The sequence below is a fragment of the Branchiostoma floridae genome, chromosome 2, assembly GCF_000003815.2.
Source record: "Branchiostoma floridae strain S238N-H82 chromosome 2, Bfl_VNyyK, whole genome shotgun sequence".
Lineage (NCBI taxonomy): Eukaryota > Metazoa > Chordata > Leptocardii > Amphioxiformes > Branchiostomatidae > Branchiostoma > Branchiostoma floridae.
In genome coordinates this window covers 17995762-18019692 of record NC_049980.1, presented here as the reverse complement: position 1 = coordinate 18019692, position 23931 = coordinate 17995762, and the positions used below count along the sequence as shown (strand labels likewise).

Sequence of the window (23931 nt, the reverse complement as noted above, 5' to 3'; positions counted from 1 at the left end):
TCATCTTTTTTACAATGTACCACATGCAAGATATGGTTTGATTCTGTACTGAACAGCGTCATTTGGACATACATACCACTGTTCTGTGTTCGTCTAACCTATCGGTTACACAGCCATTTGACCCAGGGCTTTATCAGGCATACGTGGTCTAATATTTGTAGAGGACTCTTTATTTTGCGCCCGGTACAATGTTGGCTGTGTATGCCAAAAGCTGCGTCAGAGAAAACTTTGGACTGTGCTTGTTGTTTTTTATTCCACCAAGACTTGGTGAGAAGCGCAGGTTGTCTGAGTGTCATAGGTAGGTCTCCTGCTTACTATTATGCACAATCTACATCACCTATCATGGGTGGTACAAAGTGTCATAAAACCTGGTGCTTGAAAATGTGGTTGTAAGTTATGTCGCCGTTATGACACTAGCTTAACTCGTGACGTTGATGCCCGCACACAAATGGACTCTGATCTTTCCAAAATAGCTATGGTCAAGCCAGACCACCATCTACTGCTTTTTTTGTAATCGTACAAGAAGAGCAGCCAACAGAATGTTCTCTAAACTGTAATGTACGTTATTTTATCCTTATACATGTTGATAAGTACCAGTCCTTCACAATACGCGATTCAGAAATGAAGTCGTTTGACAGTCTTTCTTATACCAAGGTCTGGCGGCAACATGTTTGAAGATTGGAGGATCCTGATACTCTTCTGCGTCGCCACGTCTCTGGCTGGTGTGCACGCCTGCCCGCCAGAATGTACGTGTTTCCAAGATGTACCCAGCGTGCAATGCAACACCCCAACTCTGGACCATGTTCCTATGGGAATCCCGACTAACACTACTCTGCTTCAAATAAAAGGTAACATAGATACAAACCCACAACCCTTCCCCCTTGGCATTTAGTTTGGGGTGGTACGTGTTGGGGTGGTACGTGTTGTTTTGTACGTGATTACATATGTTTACATGTTGTTTTATTTGATGTAGGAACAGAACTTCGAGAGATCAAGAAAGGTGATCTGACCGGCCTGCCACTGCTAAAAACCTTGTATCTCTTCGACAACAAACTACAAACAATCGAGGTCGGCGCCTTCGATGACATCCCAGCAATACAGACCATCGAGATGGGCAGCAACCAGATGTCCGACCTTCCTCCTGGGCTCTTCAGAGGGTGTGGCGAGTTACAGAGTGTCGTTGGGGATGGGAATAGGATCACTAGGATACAAGTTGGGGTTTTTAACGACTTGCCAAACCTCCAGGTACTTTTTTCTTACATGCGTGTTTTTCAGGAACAAACTAGTAGTAGTAGTAACTAAGTTATGACATGAATAACAATAATCTAAAAATAGAAAGGTTTACTTATATGCACAGACCTGTACAAATGCTATCATTTGTTACAGCAGCAAACACAAGTGCCGTGTAAATCATTCTACGATTAAATTTGACTCTGTCATATCACTATGTAGGTTGTACGGCTCGGCAACAACCGCATCGAGACCATAGAAGTGGGGGCTTTCTCCAACCTGTCCAACTCTATCGTCTTCAGTTTGGAAAACAATCACATCCGGGAGATCAGGAAAGGCGTGTTCCGTGCTCCTCAAGGAGCGACGCAAATCCAGTTACAGAACAACAACATTTCTGTTATAGAGCCCGGCGCACTTTCGGCATTCAGCAAAATTTACATGCTGCTACTTGATAACAACGCTCTCTCTACCCTTACTGGTGCGCTGCAGGGTTTAGATAACGCAGAAATCATAAGCATAGAGAGCAATCAGATAGTGGCACTGGCCGAAAACACTTTCCAAGGACTTCACAAGCTACGTCGGCTGGACCTGTCAAACAACCAAATTGGCGCCATCACGGGACAGGTGTTTGCTAACCTTTCAAGTCTGAACTTTCTTGACCTTCACAACAACAAGCTTGTCCGCATGGACTCCCCGCTACCTGGCGGGATAGGACAAGTATTGCTGTCCTCTAACATGCTTTCTGAAGTACCTCCCTTATCGGGCGCGCTTGATACACTAGACCTGTCCCACAACCCCCTGCAGTCCCTGGTACAGGGACAGTTCTCCCATATCCCCAGCATCACTACCCTTGGTCTCTCTGGTATAAAGTATTTCATAGAGAAAGGCACCATTGACGCGGGCGTGTTCGCTGGACTCGGCAGGCTGGGAACGTTGAACCTCGCCGATAACAGACTTACTCGGGTCCCTTCGGAAGCGCTCGGGAAAATCAACCAGTTAGATACGCTGAATCTGTCTGGGAACGAGATCACAACTCTCCATCCCAGCGACTTCGTCAACCAGACGACCATTATGACGCTCAATCTCAGGTGAGCTATTCATTTCTTGGTCAATGACGTTGAACAGCAATGTGACGTAAACATCAGATTATCCAACAGAATGAGTCTTTATTTATCATTAGTGATGAAAAGAAGAAGAAGAGATTAAGCAAGTGTAAGTTGATATACATTGACATGGTTCTACAGTTTTAGCTAGATTCATACCTTTTCCATGACACCACATTCTAACGAAGTTCATTTTCTTACAGCGGTAACAATCTGACGTCTGTTCCTGAGAATGTCCTTGACAAACTGTCACGGATCCAAGAAATCAACCTCTCCGGCAACCCCATTGTGTACGTGGGTCCGAGGGCCTTCCGGGGCGAGCAGCTCTTCATGGTTCATCTGGATCATACAAAACTCCGTATCATAGGTAAGACGTGTTTCTCTATCTACCAAACACTAAGTGTGATAAATCTACATAAAAAGCTGCACATCATGTGTGGGTAATTTCTACACTACGAACAAGGCGTATGAGGCCCCACTCCTCTATACATCATTAGGAGAATGTTTGCACACCAGCGGGTACAGAAGGTGTTAGCTATGGGTTGCAGCATACGTATACTCTAATGTCATTGGTGGGGAACATCATGAACATCATGGGGTAAATATGGCATTATTTACCTCCACACGATAGATAGGAAACTTTACCTAACCTTTACTCACCTTAACGTCACACCCTATAGAGTAACGTTGATACAATTGGTAATATAAATGATGTCTGACATCACCGCACATTTTACACACTAGATGGAACTGCCTTCAACGAATCCGTGGAAGTGAAGTCACTGAGACTGAACAACAACTATCTGCAGTTCCTGCCGGGTGGGATCTACGAACCGTTGACTTTCTATGGAGACTTGATGGAGCTTGAAGACATGACTAACAACCCCTGGAAGTGTGACTGTCAGATGTACGAGTACGCGCAATATGTCAGAACACCTGCGGTGGGTTTGCCTTTTATGGTATATGATAGATCGGTGGAATACAAATTATTGGGTCATAAGCTTTGCGTTCATGAAGAATCGGACTATTTGCTTTGTATCTGAGATGGAGAGTTGAGAACTCTATTTATTACCAACTACATGACAAATATGCTTGATGATCTGTACATGATAAACTTAATGTCGAGCTATGAGGTGATGCATGTACCTATTGCCGACCCAGAATCTCCCGCAAACTCAGTCAGTATCAAATACTTAGTAGTCTCAACTTTAGCCTGATTAAAATCGCGCCCCTAGCGGCCGGGCCTACAATTGCCGCCGCCCCAGGGGAGGGGGTTATTAACAGGCCAGCGAGAGATTGTCTAAACACAGGCAAGTCTCAACTTATGTTATATTCCAACTCGGCCAGTGAAAATGAAAAGCCTTAATTCTTACAACTAGCTGGCTGGCTCCTATTAACATTTCATCTCATTTTTTCGTCTTTTTTCATACAGGCCTCTGCCTTGACCACACTCGAATGTGCAGGCCCAGGAAACTTGACAGGACAGATCCTGCGGCACGTTCCACTTGATGCTCTGAAATGCGACTGTTCTCACTTCTCATCTCCGAAAATAGAAACCGAAGGAAGCTCACCTTCGGTCCCTATCGGACACGGAGCAGTGCTCAAGTGTAAGGTAAGCAACTGTATAGATATCACTGGTTCCTTCTCTAATTTCACCAATTTGAGAGAGTCTTTATACATGCTTGGTATCGGTAAACAACAGCATCATCTCCACATAAAGTTTAGATCGGGTCTCATTTCATGGCCAGATGATGACATCACACTTTTGCTTATGCATATAACTATACTTATAATGAATGATGACGCTATACATACTACGTACGATAATGACAATTATGGTGATGATGATAACCATATGTAACACGATATTCCAGAGGGGGTGCATCATTGGCTTACATAGGTTCATCATTGCATTAATCTTTTCAAGATCTAAATCAATAAAATCACTCCCTTTAGGTCACGGCCTGCCCTGAAGCAGCGGTCATCTGGACCACTCCTACCGGCGTGAGTCTGACCTCTGACTCCCAACATCCGGGTCTCAGTGTTCTATCAGACGGAAGTCTGGTCGTCGTGTCAGCGTCATCAGAGGACTCGGGCACCTACAGCTGCATGGCGGTCAACTACCTCGGTAAGGCTACGGCAACGGTCAATCTCAGGGTCACAAACGAGCCCCAAGTGACCACTGATGTAGCCACGACGTCGACGGGACCCACCGAAGGAAGTACGACGAGACCTACAGAAGGAAGTACGACGGGACCCACCGAAGGACCCACCGAAGAAAGTACGACGATACCCACAGAAGGACGTACGACGAGACTCACAGAAGGGAGGACGACGAGACCCACAGAAGGGGGCACAACGGAGTCCGACGAAGAGAGCACAACAAAAACGACGACTGGGATCGGAACATCTCCTTATGACTCGCAGTCTACAGCTCCTGATACCAACACGAGTGACAGGGCCAAAGTCAGTATGTGGGCCACATTTCCGTTAATGTTCACATATGCTGTGATGTTTTTCCTTATGTAGAGTTACAAAATGTACTTCAAGAAGACGATTCAAATAAATGTATGCTCCGTGTAAAATTGTATTTGCACTGGTATCTTTATTACACTGTCAATGTAACAACTCAGGTTTTGCCATTGTAACGTTTATTTCACAATGAAAGCTGTACCTTTGGCATATTGAAAACAACCTATAATTCTAAACCTGTAAGGTTCAACTTTTGTCACATAACGTTATCTTTTAACTGCATTATATCTGGATTGTTCAGATAGCAACAGCTTGAAATGAGATGGGAGACATTGGCCTTAAAATACTGGTGACATGTCAAACTAAACATCAATGCAAACGACTGCCTGTTTTAGTAAAGGTAAAGACGTGAACAGCTCCAGCTAGTCTGGCGGCCTTGGAGCTGCGGACAGCAGACACAACGACGTTTGCCTTGTCGTGATACCGTAACGCCGCTAGGGCACTGCCGAAATGTGACTTCGCCTCTTCTGTTCCGAGAGTGGCGAGGGTCTACGAAGGAAAAAAAATCAGTTTCAGTTACTGTATCTACAAATCAATATGCACCGTCGGTTTGGAAACAATCATCATTGGACTTTTAGCATACCTGGGCCTGCTGACAAGAGTCATCCATGGTTTGATAAGAATCCATCCCTCCGTCATATATGTATACACGGCCCTCCTCCCCTCCGTACAGCTCCTCCGTGGGATCGTCTGTTCTTAGTGGCGCACTGACAAGAAATTCGTCTGTTTAGGAAATGAAGATTGATAGTCAACCACAGAACATACTGGTGTGACCTATCTTTCGTAACGTCTCATGTTTCTGTTAGGACAAAATGAACTCAAATATCCAGAGACAACAACATCAGAAAAAGAAAAAGAGGCAGAATTAGGGAAAAAGAAACGAATAAAAACATAGAATTTCTTTTGTTCTTAGCAAGCATCAAAAGAAACATCATTTGACATATAGAGCGGTAGGACATGTCTGCATCTTTGTGGTTTCTTTTTCTAAAACACACCTTTCCCGTCCATGTCTACGTCAGCAAAAGCCACGTCCCAACCATATCGAGAGTAGTCCCGATCTCCGCAAAGACGTTTGACCCTTTCCCCTGTTTGGGCATTTACCAGCATAACGGAGCCTCGTCCGTCTTTAGACTTTTCAGTCACTCCTGAAACAACGAACAACATGGTTTTAGATATAAAACTATAAACGAAGAATGGTCTCATTGGTAACAGGTTATTTAACAATATCAGTTTGCAACCGTCAGTTGACAGTGCACTTACCTGCTGTAGGTGACCCGTATGCAATGTTCAGATTCGTGTTGGTTTTAGAAGGCGATTCTGTGGCAACTGCCTGTCCAAACTTCCCGAACTCTGACGTCCCGTCTACTGACTTCTCGTGAGGAACTGAAGATGGCGGGGCGTACACCGAGACCCGTCCGACGCTCTGGGTGTCGTTCTCAGAATACGAGCAGTTCTTTCTACGAAACCAGCAAATAGAGACATTTATGAAGTTTTCATGGTCTATCATAGAAAAACAGGGTCAGGGAATCATTCTCTGATAAAGGTAAATGTCGCCCGCCATTGTGTCCGCCATTGTGTGATATTCGTCTTACTTGCTCATAAGTATAAGCCGGTGGCGATACATAATTAAGTTGGCCACATTGACCAGTCAAAACATTGACTACAGTGGATATCTTTCAAATGTCTTTATACGGCCATCTTGGTCCAATCACACTCCATCTGACGACAAGATAATCTCACCTTGCACACTGCCGCCATGTCGGAGAGCTAACCAGAACTTGTGATGGTATGCCTTCCCGGTGCAGCCCAAGTACACGCATCCCAAACCATTCATAATCCTGGAGGAATTAAAGAATTTATCATATTTGCAGATCCTTTAACGCATCCTTTAGTTATAATTGCGTGAAATTTTACAGAAGGTAATAAAACGTGCTCAGTATACCTGTGTGCCGTTCACTCTCCAGTCAAGATTCTCTGCGGTTAATGGGACCTTTGACTCTGGAACAAAGAAGGTAGCATTGTGTCATCTTTTTCTGAGAATCTGACTGATAGAAAAAAATGCTATGATTACATTTCAAGCAAGGTATGCTTCACCCTTAAAAAACAAATAATTTTAGGAGTGTAAATTGATATGTGGCATAGCTATGTGCGATTCCTACATAGCATTTAATTGAAAGATAACAATATAACTGAGCAAGTTTACGGGTATCATACTACACGTAGTACTTAGACTTGGGTCTAGGCTGTTGAATATCATATGTACTGGAATGGTTGACAATAGTCTGAGGGCAATAATTTGTTGTATGAAAATATAGCATTAAAACAACTACAGATAAAAAGGCATGTCCCACCTTTGAGGCTGTGTTTGGCGTACAGCAGACCTACGAATCCGCGCTGGTGCCCGCCTGCCGGGGCGTACGGAGACCCGATCAGCAGGTCCGCGGCGCCGTCCTGGTTCATGTCCTCCCCGGACAGCGTCCAGCCAAGGTTACAATAGATTTCCTGTGTACAGCAGGTGTGTAAGGGTTATAATGTTACTTTGTTTAAGGACTATGCGCTATTTTGTAAAAAAAAAAAGCATTTCCATACTTCATATACTGCTAACGTAATGTTAACTTTACTGCTTACAATTCTGCAGGAGTTGGGTTGAGATACTAATTGTATCGATGTTACTAATAGTGCTGACCGTAGATAAAAGGTAACGTTAAATAGATTATCAAAAACCTTGCACGTCAGACGAATACTTGGTTCTTGGGAAGAAAAACCCGCCTTCAGAGGTCCAAGATACACATAGACTTCTCCCTGAAGTTCAAATAGACAAATGGTGAAAGCAGGTTAGAAACATCCTAGGTTCGGTAAATGTCGTAAAATGCATATGGATAATATTTTCCGTTCGAGTTTCACACACATGTTTTATCTCACATCTCACCGTGTAGTTCAGGAAGGGTGATCCGACTGAAGGTGCGCTGACCGCGAGGTCATTGACGCCATCCTTGTTCAGGTCCACCACGGCGACTGCTGAGCCAAAGCGACCATTGGGCTGAAGGGTAATAAATCTTCAGATGAGATCATTCTACACCCTTGATATAATCCATTGCTGTCATTAATCCATGTGTGTTTCAGATGATTCGGAAGTAGATGAGAGATCAAAGATTATCAGGGCCACAACGGCACTATTTGCCGATTCTGTACTGATTTACCATGGTTAATACGTGCGCAATATATAGGTATTTGTTTTGTCCCAAATGACTAACCTCTTTGCCATATAAAACAATATTGGCTTCTTTGTCAACATCGAGGTCCCTGGTCGGTAGCTGGCCGTCTCTTGTAGAGTAGATGACGTAAACAGCGCCATGTTGTTGGTTGCCAGGGGAACCGTATCCAGGAGCACCAATGACCAGGTCAGGCTGACCGTCTCCATCCAGATCCCCGGATGCTAGGGACCTATTAGGGATAATCGAATGTTGTCACGGAGTGGTCTTGAATAATTTAGATGGCACGGCTTTTTACTGACCGGGAAAGGTTTGCACGCAGTATGATCCCTTGGAAGGTAGTGACATGGCCTCGAAACGTAGAAACCATACATGAAGAGAGTGGTGATTGGCAATAGCTAGCCTGTGTTTACACAATGTCTCGCTGGCTGGGGCGGCAACTGTAGGGCCGGCCGCTAGGAGCGCGATTTTAGTCAGGCTAGCCGCTAGGCAATAGCATTATACACATTTTAAACACACTACGTACACAGAAACAACAGCGCAAAACAAAATTACACATGCTGCAGGTATCGCGTCCATGGACAACATGCTTGTGGCGCAACATACCAGCACTGACCAGATCTAATGTAATAGCATTCCTCCGTCAGTGCACAACAAAAACAACTAGGATTATCCGTCTGAGAGCACACCCCGGTTAAGTTTTCGTCTGTGTGTCAGTCTATCGTCTATAATAAGTAACAAGATAATACATCCAGGCCTTCTAGCGATAACTCCAGAATGCATGGATATATTACCTTGATACTTGGTATGTACGTAGGTCTTGATTAGGCCTCGAAATGATTAGATCTTGGGTCACCTAGTGGCTTTTTACTGGTACTGCACCTGATCATGAACTTCCGGTTTTCATATTTCCTGTTCTGTGCATGCTACGGTCTCCATTTTTCTTTGGTAAATAGCTCTTGTGGCTGGGAAGAAGTGACATAATTACAGGGGGCATATCAGTTGCTTGCAAACTTTGAAACAGGATAACTTGCGTTAAGTCAAGAAAGGGGGAAGCCTTGACTCTACTCTACTAAGAAATAGCGGCCATTACCCCCCCCCCCCCCCCACACACACACACACACAATACACATTCAGCATTGACCAGACAGGAACTAATCTCCAGGCAGATTTACCGGTGGCATAGCCTGACTAAGAAAACCCCCTCCTGCAATGTTTTCACACAAGGTGCCATAGGTGGGAGGAATTTAATCATCAGAACAAATGGAAACAGCTGGAAATGTCAGGATCAGGCGTTGTTTCATTTGGGGTCATGTAAATTACCAAAGGTGAAATTCTACCTGGACATCTTAATGACCATATAGCTAAAAAAATGTCTGCCCTGGACGGTTGAACAAATAACTGTGCCGAGCTATTCTGAGAAGTCCCTGTTTTGGAGGACATTTGGCGCAAGACCACAGGCCATCACGTGAGCTCTAATATCATTATTCCGGTGACGTCATGATATGTACCTGCTCAACTGGTTATTCTGCCTCTAGGGTAAGACAGCTTTCTACACCACGGTTACAAAGGACACGCTAGTACGCACAGGGATTAGTTGTATCGAGTTTGCGGTCACGGTACAGCAGCTGGTGGTCCTTGCGCAGTGATAACACACCAAGACGTCGATTACAAAGGTAAGGGAAGATAAGATAAGGCAGGAGAATCCCCGGGGTTTGACGCCGGGTGTCGTGGACGCGGTCGAGAAGGTACGTCTGACTACTGGTGCTGACCTCGCCTAATATTACTAGTACAAATGTAGTAGATGCAAACTAAACTAATGGGTATATTGGATAAACATAACCTTTGAACTGACCTACTGTACTTAGGTACAGGATGCCAGGGCATCGTTGGGAGTATGATGTACCGTCTCAATGATATTTGTACACCGTGTTGTGTAATCTCTACAAAGATCGCCATGCTGCCAACATTGTGACCATGCCCCCTTATCTGTGCCAAAGTGATTATTGACGTGTAATCAGTAATGTGCGACTAAATAACACAAAAGTAAGCTAAATTACCCAAAGTTATATCTCATGCCATCAAGTAAGAAAAAATGTCGTTTCTCCACAGATGCCACTAGTAGTTACAATGTTGATATTTTGGGTCATCAGTATGTTGACCCTGATACCTGCCCATGCGTGTCCGTCCGAGTGTGTATGTCTCCTCGTCGGTGACGCTCGCAGGGTGCATTGCGACCAACCAACGTTGGAACATATCCCACAAGGCATCCCCAACAGCACGACATTGTTGCAGATGAAAGGTATGATTGTTGATCCGAATAAGATCCTGCTATAGCTTTCCGTAGTTGCAGAAGCATATTTTTACCTGTCCCTCTTTTAAGTCTTTAGATCATTTTTAAAAAGAAAGTTCACTAAGAAAAGACAGGTCCTGAGGTCTAATCGCTGCAGGAAGGGATAGGTAACGGATATATTCAAAGCACAGCGATGGGTCATATGGACTATCATTAGACAGATTTGTCGTTACGGTATCGAAGTATTTGCAAATAGCATAATACATTGGATATTCCTTTTACTATTCAGGCACGAAACTCGTATCGGTAAGACGTGGAGACCTGGCAGGACTGCCCCTCCTCCGTACCCTGTACCTATCTGACAACCAGATACAGACCATAGAAGTCGGGGCCTTTGACAACAATCCAGATATCCAGGATCTCGGACTTTATAACAACAATATGTCGGACGTTCTCCCGGGAGTTTTCCGGGGCCTGAACAGTCTAGGCGAGTTGGACATGAGAACAAACAAGTTCACGTCCATCCCAGCTGGAGTGTTCAATGGGCTGCCTAGGCTTCGGGTATGTCGTGAAACCCTTTTATTCTCTTTTACTCTATTTGTGCCCTTGGGAAAGGCACTTTACATGACTTTCCCTGACGGTGGAGTGACGCCCACCTAGCCTCTTCGGCTAATCTGTCTAATTGTGTGCATACCAAAAACACACTACTGATTTGGTGCGCCAATGTGCCAACATCTGCACATTGGTCTCCCACCAAGAACCGTTTTTTTCATTCTCAACACAGAGTCTAATCCGCTTACACCAAAATTCTTCAGTACTCAGTGCAGATAGATAATTCAAACTACGTCTGAAAGTTGTGACTTATTTTCAAAATTACATTGTATATGGTCTGAAAAAATTACATCATTGTTTGCAGGTCGTGCGGCTTTACGAGAACCGGATCAACACGATCGCAGTTGGCGCCTTTTCTAACCTGTCCAGCGTTGAGCTCTTCAACTTTGGAGCAAACAGATTAACAAGGATTGCGAACGGCGTGTTTGGCAGCCCACAGGGAGCGACTGCGCTCTCATTACATGAAAACAACATCTTGGTCATAGAGCCAGGAGCTTTGTCAAACTTTGTACGCATGTCCCGTCTATACATATACAGCAACCGCCTCTCTACTCTACAAGGCGTTTTTCAAGGCCTGAGCGAGCTTACAGAGGTTGATGCTCACAACAACACCATATCAGCTTTGAACGAGGGAGATTTTTCAGGTCTGACAAAATTACGAGAGATAAATCTGAACAACAACAAAATCTCCACCATAGCTGGAAGAGTGTTTGCCAACCTGTCCAGCCTACAGGAACTGCAACTGCAGGACAACGAAATCAGCAGCATTGGAAACGACACTTTCTACGGGTTGTTTTTTGGCCTAAGGAAGCTATACCTATCCGGAAACAAACTGGAAACTGTCACGGGAGGAGTTTTTGCCAACTTATTTAGCCTGGCCTACCTGGAGCTGAGCAATAACAAGATCACCCGCATGGAGGCGCGTCTGCCCCTTGGACTGCGGTCTCTCTTTCTCAAGTCAAACGCGCTGACCGGAATCCCAACCTATAGTATGGACAAAATCCAGGGACTCGACCTGTCCTTCAATCCGATAGTAACTGTACGCAACGAAGATTTGTTGAGCTTAAGTAGTTTGACAATTCTTAACTTGTCCGGAATTAAATATTTCCTGGAACGAGGAGACGTCGACCCGGAGGTGTTTAAAAAGCTTGACAACATCGCGTTCCTGGCCTTGGGGAAAAACAACTTGACCCGAGTCCCGACGAGCGCCTTACGTCACGTCTGGCGACTGGTGTATCTGGACTTGTCTGGAAACAATTTCACGAAACTGGAATACGGAGATTTTGACAACCTAACAAATATTCAAGACCTGGATCTAAGGTGGGGATTTCGTTCATATACATTTTTTTTCTGTTTGAGTCGCCAACCTTTTGAATAGTTCCATGTACAAATGTATGCCATGCGATAGAATCATGTCACAAGATGTCAAATTAGCAATTGGGACGCTAAATTATTTTTACATGAGACGTAATTGTGTGCGATATGTGTACCCAGGGGTAGTTTCAACGCCATACATGCTTATCATCGAATGTGAAGTCTAGGAATGGCGGGCAGTGGTGTTGAGAACAGAGGTCAAAGAACTGCTAAATCGATGTTAATCTATTGTAGTGGAAACAGGCTGACTACAGTCCCCCGGGAGGCCTTGGCAAACCTGTCCTCACTCCGAAGCCTGGACCTGTCTGACAACCCAATCGTGTATGTAGGACCACATGCCTTCGGTCCGCAACTTGTTGATGTTGACCTTAAGAACACCAAGCTGAGAATCATAGGTATGTACAATGTAAATTCATTTACAATACTTCCGCCATTTCCATTCACTGTTGTAGGGACAGGCGATGAAGGAAGAACCACAATGACACGGTTCTTTCTAGATTCTAGTCAACGTCCCAAGGAAATCGTCAACATTCTATACGGCCACCAATAAACACTGTATTGGTAAGAAAAGTGACCCGGTGTGATTGTGAACTAATGTAGAGTGGGCATCAAAGGACGCACCCTCAATCTCTTTGCATGGTAAAAACATAAGAAATGATTAATTATAAATCATCATGGCGTTTGTCTGATGCGAAATGAAATTTTGATTTCTGTACCATAGATGAAGCTGCATTCAACAGTTCGCGAAGTATCAACCGCCTAACACTGAGCAACAACTACCTCCAGTACCTGCCTGCGAACGTCTTCCAACCTCTGACCTCTTACAGAGACTATGAAAGCCTGGCCTTGGCCGGAAACCCGTGGGTGTGTGACTGTCAGTTGGCAGGCTTCGTCGCATGGCTCAAGACGCCAAATGTGAGAGGACAATATTCTATAAGTGATTTTCGTTCAAATGACTCCCTACATTGTATACACATACCCCACAAGCCCTATTGTAACTAGGTTTTGTCGTAGAAAATTTCTGCAAAGTCGATACACCAGCAATCGTTATGAACTCCCTAACTGTTACACATCTCATTCGAAGGTATCCGCGATCCTAGGTTTCCACTGCATCTCCCCACCCTCCCTGGAGGGGTATGTTGTGCGAGACGTGCCGACCAATCGGCTGAACTGCAGCTGTGTGACGGAGGAAAGTCCCCGGATAGACACGGGAGGAAGCACAGCCAAGGTGCCGGCTGGAGACACGGCCTCTCTGCCATGCAAGGTATGTGCTAAATTATGCAATACATAAGTGTCATCCACAATGGCGTACTTGCTTGAGTAAAACTTCTTTCTCTCTTCTCACTCCTTTTGTCTTGACTAATTTGATGAAAAAATGATCCACTACAGGTCAATGCCTGTCCAGGCGCTGCAATACTGTGGACAACCCCCAGAGGTCTGTTTCTCACCTCCGACTCAGAATGGACATTCCCTAAAATGTACATTCTGGCGGACGGCACACTTGTGATCGCGGCAGTCACAGCCGGGGACGCGGGCCTCTACACCTGCATGGCGGTTAACGCCTTTGGAACAGCCGAGGCCCGGGTTGTTCTTAACATCACCGCAACTCCGCCGGCTGGCCATGCCGTGGGAATCCACACATCTGACCATTTTATCGGGATTTTCACCATAGTCCTTTTTTGTGCGCATTTTCTATCTGACTTCGTAAGTGTCTGAGGTTTCAACATTTGAAATCTGATATAACGTTAGTTCACCTTTATAAAGTTAATTCGCGGGGTAAACTTTATCCGTTGTATTCAAGACTAGGGTATTTAGGAATATCAAGTCGACGGGCAAACTGCAATGCCTAACAGAAATGCAGTTGGGAACCACTGTCCATCGACTTGTTATCCCTAAATTTCCTGTTTGTAAGTAAAACGAATATAGGTTACCTCGCCGATAATGGTGAACTAGCGTTACACGTACAATGAACGAGAAGAGTGATATTGACCATGACCTTGGTATTTCAAATATTTTAAAAACATGCATCATATTTGATATGTGATATGTATTATGACTTACGTGCATATTAGTCTTCCCTAGAACTTGGCACTTGGTACACTTAGTTAGACGAGATTTCCCCGGGATGTTGTACAGGCATGTAGAGCATGATATTTTATACGATGTATGTTATTTTACTTGGTTTATGCTACTTCATTAGGAATGAAGTTAAATAAAAATCTGACTTCATTCCCAGTTGCTGTTTGGTGTGTTGACATCGCCATGACTTTTGCTATGTGTTTCTGGGTGCGTGTTTGTCAGTTGATGTCCTTAGCAACTTCATTTTCAACTTGCATTGGGTCAAAAATTGACTTTTGCAGTCATCCCATCGAAACCCATGCATAAGATTTGAAGTTCAAAAATCTTAGACTAATCTAAATATAATGCTGTGTGTGTGTGTGAATAGCTATGGAATCTTGTTTTACATTGACGTGCAATTCAATGACAACACTGCGATTTCCAATAATCTGCTCATTTGGGCTTCAAACCTCTCACGTCAGTTCAGTTTGACCGCAAGGGGAAATCGGCGGAAAACACAAAGGTACCGCAGGACCCATCCATACACCAAATATCAATACAACCAATCCAGGCCTTCTACAGTTATTTTGTTTAGTTTGAACTTTTTTATTCAATAAAGCTCAAAACGGCCTTCAGGCCGCTTTTCATTGAGGTTATGAGGGAAGAGGCAAGGGTCAGACAAGGTATATATCAGAGATACAGTTTGCATCACAAGTCCTAATGAGTCTTATAAGTCTTTTGTTCATCAACATACATGCATACACACAAACGCTACCGAAAACATAACCTTCTGGGCGGAGGTAAGTAGAAGTACTTACCAGCCAAGTCGGGCATACGGCATGCTACTTGTATATGTGGCATCTGGCGAAGTCAGACCGTCATCGTTAATGGCATTGCCATGGAATCCTCCTTTGTGATTTAAAAGTGATGACTTTTCAAATGATAACAGCCTGTCCTGAAGAAAGAAATACGGGAGATAAATATATCATTTTGAATAGATGACAAGATATAAGCAGGATTCATAAGAATAGCTCTAAATCTGACAGTCAAAATCGTTACAAAGATAACGCTCAACCATTTCCACACAACTCTTTGCTCATGCAGTTTCGTATAGGATGTAAGGATATCAATATATTGAACCTATGGCTGTGGAATCGATAACACAAGATACTTTAAAGCTAGTAACGTTATATATTTCCAACCAGACCAAAATTAGACCTTATTTAGGGAAATGCAGTCTGTACATTTAGAAAAACAAATTCATGATCAATGGAAAAGCGAAACTACATCTTACCACATATATGACTGAGTTGCTACTTACTAGTCTTAGGTATAACTTTGCTTACCTTTAGCTTTCGCCCAGGTCGGAGGTAGACACCTCTGTCCGTTCTCCTTATTGTGACGTCAGCAAGAGTGAGATCACCAATATTGGGACGCAAGTAGAAACCGTTTTTCTCTCTGTCACTAACAGAAAACCAATCAACAATCAATTTAAATGTTTTGTTATTGTAATTAATCTGCTGAGTAAACAGATCATCTCACTCTACATTGTCCATATTATCAACACGTCAGTTGGGACTAACATCGTGTCAACTCTACAAGTAGTACACAACATCGGTGGTACCAAGTGCTCCATCGCTCCAGCACGCCAGGAGAAGACACACCTACTCTTGACAATCAGAGAGTAAACTTTTAATTTGAAATACCGACGATTCATTGTATAAAGAAATGTCAAAGTTATCTCGTCTGTGCAACATGAACTTACTTCTGAGGAACTGGAATGTGATCGGCATTGCATCTGATGTAAAGTGGGTTGTGGGGCACCGAACACGCACTGTGATATACGTACAACAGAATAACACATATTTCTTTAATTAAAAAAACATCGCAGTGTGTGTACATGTTTCAGACACGTACAATGTAGGATATGCGCTGCCGGTTTGGTGCATTGGATGTAGTTATGGGCTGTCATATGGGGAAAATAGTGCCTACTTTGGCGCATATTGTTCATACCTTATCTTTACTCACAGGTACTGATAATGAAACATGAAAAGCTAAATACCAAAGTTTTCATTTTATAGATTTAAAGAAATGTTACAAAGGGACCACACGCCTCATCCCATGGTCCAGCATATAGATGGCGTTGTTCCAGATGTTTGCAGTCCACACAGCCATGTCATCCACCCCGCCCAGGAAGTACGTCTGGAACTCTTCAATCAGGAACGGAGAGGTTCTAGAGAGCTCAGGAAACGCCTGGAACATATAACGTTAGATCGAAAAATGATTTTACGACCAAATGGAAACATTATATAGATGAATATTACCTTCATTGTACACTTTGCCACACTGGGTTAAGTACATATCCGGGCAAAACATGTTGAACAGACTCCGTTAAGAGATGCAAAATAAAACTAAGTATCATCAGAGAAATTCAACTTATCCTCGCTTTTAAGTTATAGCACAGATAAGAGGACGGATATATTTTACGATGGAAGTCTGACTGGTTGCTTAAGGAATGAATTTTTCTACAGTACATTGTACTTAAATGTATGAAAAATAACCCCGACGACCACGATGGGACATGTCTAACCACCATGCATTGATCCACTACAACGTACAATCCTTCGCCAATACAACAACAGAGGCCTGCCAATTTTGGTTTATGTGCTGTGTTGAGTATGTACATGATATAAGAAGTGCGGACAATCCATTTGACTATATCTATCCTCCGCCTCACCTTTGAGAACAGGAGCCTCTCCCCAATTCTGTAATGTTACAAAATTGCAGATATCACTATGATGAATACACGTATTTAGGACATGTAAAGTAGAACTTAGAACTTTAGAACTTTATCAAAATCACCACCTTGCAGGCATTTAGCCTGAATTGTGTTGGTGTTTACAAACTTCGTTATTAACATTGTTTAAAAAGTTATTACAATTCTAAGAACACTTGAAATTGGGATATAATAATGTTGCTTAGAAACACAAATTACAGACTTTAACTATATATATAAAATATTTATAACGATGAGTAAGGCACACGTCATACGATAGTTGATGTGAAAGTGCCTTAACTGTGATTCAACAGAGCAAGGGCCATGGGGATAAACGATTGGGAATGTCTGTTGGTCCGGCTCATTGCCAGCTTAAAACGGGGAGCCCGACGTAGCTGGTACTGACACTCTGTGGCCGGCTGCAGGAACTCCTGGCAAGGGTGGGTGGGGTCAGCCACCACTCTTCTGAGTTCTCGTGCTGTCGCCTCCGTCTCCGGGACTCCAAGGTAGGTACACATTTAATATGAGACATATCTTGCCTACATTCCAAGCAGAGGTTCATGGGGAAAATCGTGACCGTTTCCTTATATGCCACATTTTTCTACCAGCATCTCCACCAATAGCTGCCAGAAAGAGACGGCATTTTTAAAAACGTAAAAGGTCATGACTATCCCCATCAACCGCGGCTGGTGTGGTCTCTGGCTGTCCATAAATTTGTATGGTGTCCGTCGTAACAAAGTTGTCAAGATTGCGCATTTTCAAAACATTTCTATGTACTGGAAGAAAATCTAGTCATCTTTAAAATGTAAGCTTGAAAACAAGCTTGTCAATATTTTCTTTCTTTTGCACCAAATGCGACTACCACTTATAACACAGATAACGATATCGTTTAATGGCAATGTCGAATTTCTGTCCCTGAAACGTGTATCCAGGTTATAAGTTGATACATAGCATTGATAACGTTTTTCGTTGGGTAGTTATACTTCAGGTATCCTACCTTCCGAGAAACATTAGGGCCGTGCACTCTTCAACAGTAGACGCATCCATAATGGATTTTCCGTAAAACTCTCTGTAGATGTCCACAAGGTCCTGGACCGGAATATACCTGGAACATACAAAGTACAAACAGTATATCCTGATGGAGACATACGTGCGGAAATAAGGGGAAATGTATAACCCCCAAAAAAGCGCTCCTGACCTGACAATCTGACACAGTAATGATAGATATACAATCTGTATAGTTATATATGTAAGATAATAGAAGCAATACTGGGTTCACTCACCACTCCGAAATGGTGTGGATGTAAGCCAAGTCCCACTCAAATACTCCAACAACATCACCTCCTGTGTACACAGCGACCTTTAATGAACATTTACAATTTATCTATGCTGGCTCATTGTTCTTTAAATTGGGCGGGCGTCCCACTGAAGCTGCGGTACGTTGTCAGTGTCATTAATTCCGAGTAATATCTCAGAGAATTTCACCAAATATTTTACGCTTTGTGCGTTATTGTTGTTCTTTGCATTATATTCACATCTTTAAGTCAAGGGCGACACAAATCCAGTTAAGGACGATGCCCCCAACGTAGGGCAGCTTCAGTGAGATTCCCCCTTGTACCATTGGGTAGAAATGCTGAGTAATGTATTTTCCATCTCCGTCTTCCTCAAACGACCAGGCATTCCTAGTGTCACTAATTCAATAAAGCAAGAGCGGAAAAGACAATTTTAACAAAGACATGCAAAATAATTTAAACTCAAGATTAGCCCGTCAGATTGCAACAAAATAACAGCTTTATTAATATTTACTGTAAGCAAAAGTTTCAGGTTTATTTTGTATTTCTATTTTGCAGTTTATAGTTGACCGTATGAAAGTCGTTGTACATTTTGTTGCGTTACATTGCGTTCTTTCTGTATGAAATATGACATGACCAGTCTCCAAGCAGACTCTACGGTGCCTTAGAGATAGTATCAAAGCTGGCAAAGGAGTATAGCCGGCCAAAGGCAGATAGCCGGCCAAGGGAGTCAAACGGGCACCGGAGCCGGAGCCGACTATACTCCTTTGCCAGCTTTGATACTATCTCCAAGACACCGTAGGATCTGCTTGTAGACTAGACATGGCAGCCCGAAGGCTCACCAGGGTCCCCCACAGTATGGGCATTGCTGAAGGATCCGTGGAAGTTGACGTCACCCATGGTACTGAGGAAACCTTGGTCTATCCCCAGGCTGTGCCACGAGATGTCTGCGACTTGGTGCGACACTACCCCCAACAAGAACACCACCAGTTTCTCGGTAGCCTGTTGGTACATTTGTATCAAATTGAATGTCAAAGAGCGCCCAAGGGTTGAACATAACATGTAGGTCGGAGCTAATGCTCGAAAACATGCATACTAGGAAACTGTCAGTGAGCAGTGACGCTCTTGTCGCTAGTGCAAAGCGTCTGTCACCATTCCTTGGGGTGCTTCATTTACCGATTATGTAAGGCGGTTAAGAAGTCCAAAATCGCGTTGCCAAGGTGATCTTTAGGGGACGTTACAAAAGAGAATGTAGTATATGTAAAGTTCATGGTCCATGGTTATTGTCGAAAGTACGAAAAGTGACTGTCCTACAATATCTATATCACCGTTTGGATGTGGTTGCAGTAGATGTAACCGAATGTGTGACTTTTTTCAAACCCCTTTAAAACAAAGATAAATTAAAAACAGGACATGACCTCATTCCATGGCTGGGGGTATTTCTGGCGGATGTGGGTGATGGTGACGTTCAGGAACTCCGACCAATGGGTGTCCTCGGACACACTGTGGAACTTCCCTAGTCACGGGAAAATTGTATCAGTTCTCATTCCACCGGATGCTACAATACTGCCACGCGACGCAAAAACACGAAGTTAAAGAGATGCACCGATGCAGTATCAGTAATCCTGAATATACACTTCAGCAGATATTTTGTTGTTTAAGACAATCTTGATCAATCTTGAGATGGCTTCTATGGTAATATTGTTTTGCTGTCGCGGTCTTATGGCACTCGATGGAATTATGATTTTATATCAACGTGAGCACGTGTGGCACAAGGTAAAACTGAACAACACTGTTTTTGATAAGGTGGTAAACACGTGTAATGGTAAAATAGCCTCATCATTTCCGCACTATACCGGTCTACCCACGGGTGCATCTCGTTCAATTGCAGAGAAGCGATAACAATTTACTCACCTTTCTTGCACAGTGAATCGTAGTAGGTGTCAGGATAAACGTTACCGGCTTGGAACGCGTCTTGGTGCTTGAGCAGCAGCTGAATATGACATTGAGAAAAATATATCATTTGCTGTCTACGTTCTGTATACATCAACAGTAATTTCAAAAACACAATAATCGACACTTATGAAAGCCCAGAGTGACACGACTCGGAGGCATCTCGGTATACATTGTACATCAAAGGTAATTTCTAACGGTACAAATCGAAATTTTGTAGGGGTTATTGCGGCCATGTGTGTATCGGCTATACCACGCATGTTGAAAGAAACGGCAGTTATCACTGTAGCGGAACAGAAAGACGTTAGCTGGCTTGAGTTAAGTCTGACCTATCCTGTGGTATCAGTTTCGAAATTGCAAACTGAGCGGGATCTGAACTAGTGGCGAGCTATTTCAACAAGTTGGCAACTCCACTCATGAAATTTCATGGTACTAGTGGTGCCATTTTTACAACTGGACAATGATCAGGTTACAACATAACATATATTTTTCCATTTTGGAACTTTCTCGTCATGTTGACCATCTCCGAAGAAGAATTTTTTTCTAAAATCAGGCAAAAATTAATGAGCGCGCTTATGTGATCCATAAAATGTCCTTGCTGTAGCCTTACGAAAAGAAGTGAAGACAAAAAGAAAACACAGAAGATAAAATTATAGTAACACCCTGAATGCTAGTATGTAGAGCCTTTGCCCATTCATACGTCAGTTGTGTCTTTGGTCACAGTTTGGCGTGACAATATCTGCTACCGTATTATGAGTCGTGTTACCTTGTTGTAGTCGATTTTCTCAGACGTACTGTTAAAGTTGAACATGGCCCTGTGACCTGCAAAATAAGGAATGCGATTTGACTCAATTCAGTGCGTCCTATCTTCCGTCGTGACTATGATACAGTATTCTGTGAAGCAAGCATGGGGCATGGTATTAATGGAAGTACATATTTACACATTGTAATTAGGCAACAAGTCGTTATAAAATAGACTGAGAGCATAACCTCTTACATGAAAAGCCTTCTGTGTTCTCTTATATCTACATAACAGTATCTATCTACATGTATCTCAATTTGTATCTAATAGTATATATTCTCTTTTACATATTCGTCGAAAAAGTCGAGGTCGTCAACACCAAACACAAAATTATCAAAAAATCAATTTAGCCGCCAAGGGTTAAAGTCCAGATCAAAGTTCCGTACTTAGGTAATGTTTACCGTGCCTTATATACTTGCTGAAAATTCTCAGAAAGGACAGAAAATAAGGTTGATATACCGATCTCTGTATGAGTCGTGATTCCGCATCCCTCACAAGATAGCAGGAAACCCCAACAGGTGATTCCAAACGTGAGAACATAGGGCAGCCCCATGTTTACTGAGAGATCTTGCCCTTCGAACCCTCCTGTATGCAATACCAAGATACAAGTGGTATCGTACCAATGTTTAAGGACCTATCAGAGACAGCAACTATTTACCTTATGGGCATGTTTGTCACGTCGCCTGTTTGGTTTCCAACGTTGCAAGCGTGCTGGGTTGCTACATGATTTACTGACAGATATACTTCAATGGATGTTTTGAACAGGGCGTGTCATAAATATCTCTGTGTTCGGAATTATATGACCTCTTTTACCCTAATAGGTTTCTGGGTTTTGTGAACTACGTGTATATATCATAACTTGCCTTTCAAACGGCGGTAAGATCTGCACAAGTTTTGAAGCTAACCTAATAGTTCTCCAAATTGTGTGAAATATATCTACGCTTGTCTCTGATAGGTCAAAGCAGTAAAGGCTACTCTCTCCATGGTGGTTATATGAACAGAATTTGATTGTGCTTAAAGTTGCGCAATTAAGTGAGTTGGTTAGACTGCTCAAAAGAATTGTTCTGGAGTAACCAGCACTTTGCACTTTGCACACGGCCCTACATCTATTTTGCGCCCGGTATACGTGTTGGTTGGACTCTGGATCCGCTACGGTCAGCTGCGTCAGGAGAAACGTTGGTCTGTGTTTACCTCGCATCAGAACTGGGGCAGAACACCCGTGTGGCTAGATTCTAGATCTGTACCTACCTGATCAAGGTACTTCTTCAATGACTCTTACAACACGCTAAGTTGTTTATTACTCGATCTCGACCTATTGAACCTATAGCGACCAGTATACAGTCAAACCTGTATTAGCGGCCACCTTTGCATACCGGCCACCTGCCCATAGTGGCCACTTTTTGTCGGTCCCTTGGATTCGTAATGATTAAGAAATATGCTTAGCGGCCACCTGTCCAACGCGGCCACGGCCATACGATTTCCGGTCCCGCAGATACAAAAACACTGCCGATTACGGCCACGCGGACCGCTGATCTATGTTTCGGCACGCGTTTGGCCATATACAGCGGCCGTATCGTCACCCTACGCCGGATTTAAAACCTCTTTAATTCATTTTCAAAACAAAACTTCGTAAACTGGCGCTACCCATACACGCTGGCAAACGAGGTCATATAAGGTCAACAGACGACACCAATATTACGGAGCGGTAAATTGTGGTAAAGTTACGTTTTAATACACTATCGCTTAGGTTAATTTACACCACAAAAACTTTCTAAATAAATTGTTACAACGACAAAATGATATGATCTTTAGACTATGGTGGATTTTATTCTTACATTTATTAAGAGATAAGTCTAAATGACGAGACTTTTCTAGTGAGTACCACATTAGCATAATGGGCGAATCTGACGTATGAACGCGAGCGGGAACACACGGACGGCGAAGTATGAAAGGATCCAAGACGAAAGATCAAAGAAATATGACGATACCGGTCTCTTCAGACAATATCAACTGTAGAACATTTAAATTTTTTTATAGCTTTTGTTTTCTTAATACATATAGTGTAAAAATCATTGCAGTACATATACAGTACTGTATTATGTGAATAAAGATCAGTGAGTACTAAAACCATGTGTAACTTATTGCTTGTGGTCAATTAATTAGCATATTCTCTATAGTGGCCACCTCTCTATAGTGGCCAATTTTGTCCAGTCCCTTGAGTGGCCGCTATAGACAGGTTTGACTGTAATTTTTAATGTTGACTTTACGTTGTTCATTGTTTCAAGAGCTTTCGTGTGCTTTTTACTAAAACTTCACATTAAGGCTTAAGAGTAAACTCGAGAATGTGTCGCCTGTCGGAGAAGATATAGAGATATGCACCAGCAAAAATACGCACTTTAACCTTGCCAATTAATATTTGGATGTATTCTGCATGCACAAATAGATGTCTACAAAATACACTGTTTGTAAAGGAATAGTCCTCCTCCACATAGGGCCTTACCATGTTTGAAATCCGGTGGAAGGCATTTCTCTGTGTTGTCACTGCTTTGAGTGTTGTACACGCCTGTCCCCCGGAATGTACGTGTTTCCAAGATGTACCCAGTGTGCACTGCAACACCCCAACTCTGGACCATATTCCTAAAGGCATCCCGAGTAACACTACACTGCTGCAGATGAAAGGTAATGAAACGCATT

General features: G+C 43.1%; 3 protein-coding genes across 9 annotated transcripts in view; 2 read left to right on the top strand and 1 right to left on the bottom strand.

The window, feature by feature from the left end:
- The first annotated feature begins 168 nt into the window (after window positions 1-168).
- LOC118405307 (leucine-rich repeat-containing protein 4C-like) lies at window positions 169-4918 on the top strand. 2 transcript variants are annotated; one of them, XM_035804750.1, is made up of 8 exons: window positions 169-298; window positions 655-848; window positions 974-1245; window positions 1453-2318; window positions 2537-2700; window positions 3078-3274; window positions 3766-3945; window positions 4290-4918. In XM_035804750.1, the coding sequence occupies exons 1-8, from the start codon at window positions 189-191 to the stop codon at window positions 4860-4862; spliced, it is 2556 nt and encodes an 851-aa protein (XP_035660643.1). In that variant the 5' UTR covers window positions 169-188; the 3' UTR covers window positions 4863-4918. The 2 variants fall into 2 exon arrangements, with proteins under 2 accessions (XP_035660643.1, XP_035660653.1); XM_035804760.1 differs by having other exon boundaries at window positions 231-298; window positions 639-848.
- LOC118405295 (phosphatidylinositol-glycan-specific phospholipase D-like) lies at window positions 4919-23915 on the bottom strand. 2 transcript variants are annotated; one of them, XM_035804727.1, is made up of 23 exons: window positions 23738-23915; window positions 21697-21822; window positions 21202-21257; window positions 20397-20475; window positions 19901-19998; window positions 19325-19484; window positions 18474-18534; window positions 18188-18295; window positions 17152-17179; window positions 16528-16667; window positions 16180-16248; window positions 15761-15878; window positions 15233-15369; window positions 8120-8309; window positions 7795-7905; window positions 7590-7667; window positions 7217-7367; window positions 6808-6863; window positions 6606-6703; window positions 6126-6322; window positions 5861-6010; window positions 5449-5588; window positions 4919-5354 (listed from the first exon to the last, which is right to left on the bottom strand). In XM_035804727.1, the coding sequence occupies exons 1-23, from the start codon at window positions 23868-23870 to the stop codon at window positions 5175-5177; spliced, it is 2664 nt and encodes an 887-aa protein (XP_035660620.1). In that variant the 5' UTR covers window positions 23871-23915; the 3' UTR covers window positions 4919-5174. The 2 variants fall into 2 exon arrangements, with proteins under 2 accessions (XP_035660620.1, XP_035660630.1); XM_035804737.1 differs by lacking the exon at window positions 21697-21822.
- LOC118405316 (carboxypeptidase N subunit 2-like) overlaps window positions 9410-23931 on the top strand; it is a 34973-nt gene continuing 20451 nt past the window's right edge. The window contains exons 1-8 of one of the 5 annotated variants that reach the window (XM_035804793.1): window positions 9426-9545; window positions 10190-10379; window positions 10660-10931; window positions 11287-12302; window positions 12591-12751; window positions 13078-13271; window positions 13441-13620; window positions 13746-14586. In XM_035804793.1, coding sequence (XP_035660686.1) covers window positions 10190-10379; window positions 10660-10931; window positions 11287-12302; window positions 12591-12751; window positions 13078-13271; window positions 13441-13620; window positions 13746-14072 — 2340 coding nt within the window. In that variant the 5' untranslated portion in view covers window positions 9426-9545 and the 3' untranslated portion in view covers window positions 14073-14586. Of the gene's footprint in view, window positions 9826-10189; window positions 10380-10659; window positions 10932-11286; window positions 12303-12590; window positions 12752-13077; window positions 13272-13440; window positions 13621-13745; window positions 14587-23931 lie in introns of those variants that run through there. The other 4 variants (XM_035804767.1, XM_035804778.1, XM_035804785.1 and 1 more) reach the window with 4 other exon arrangements.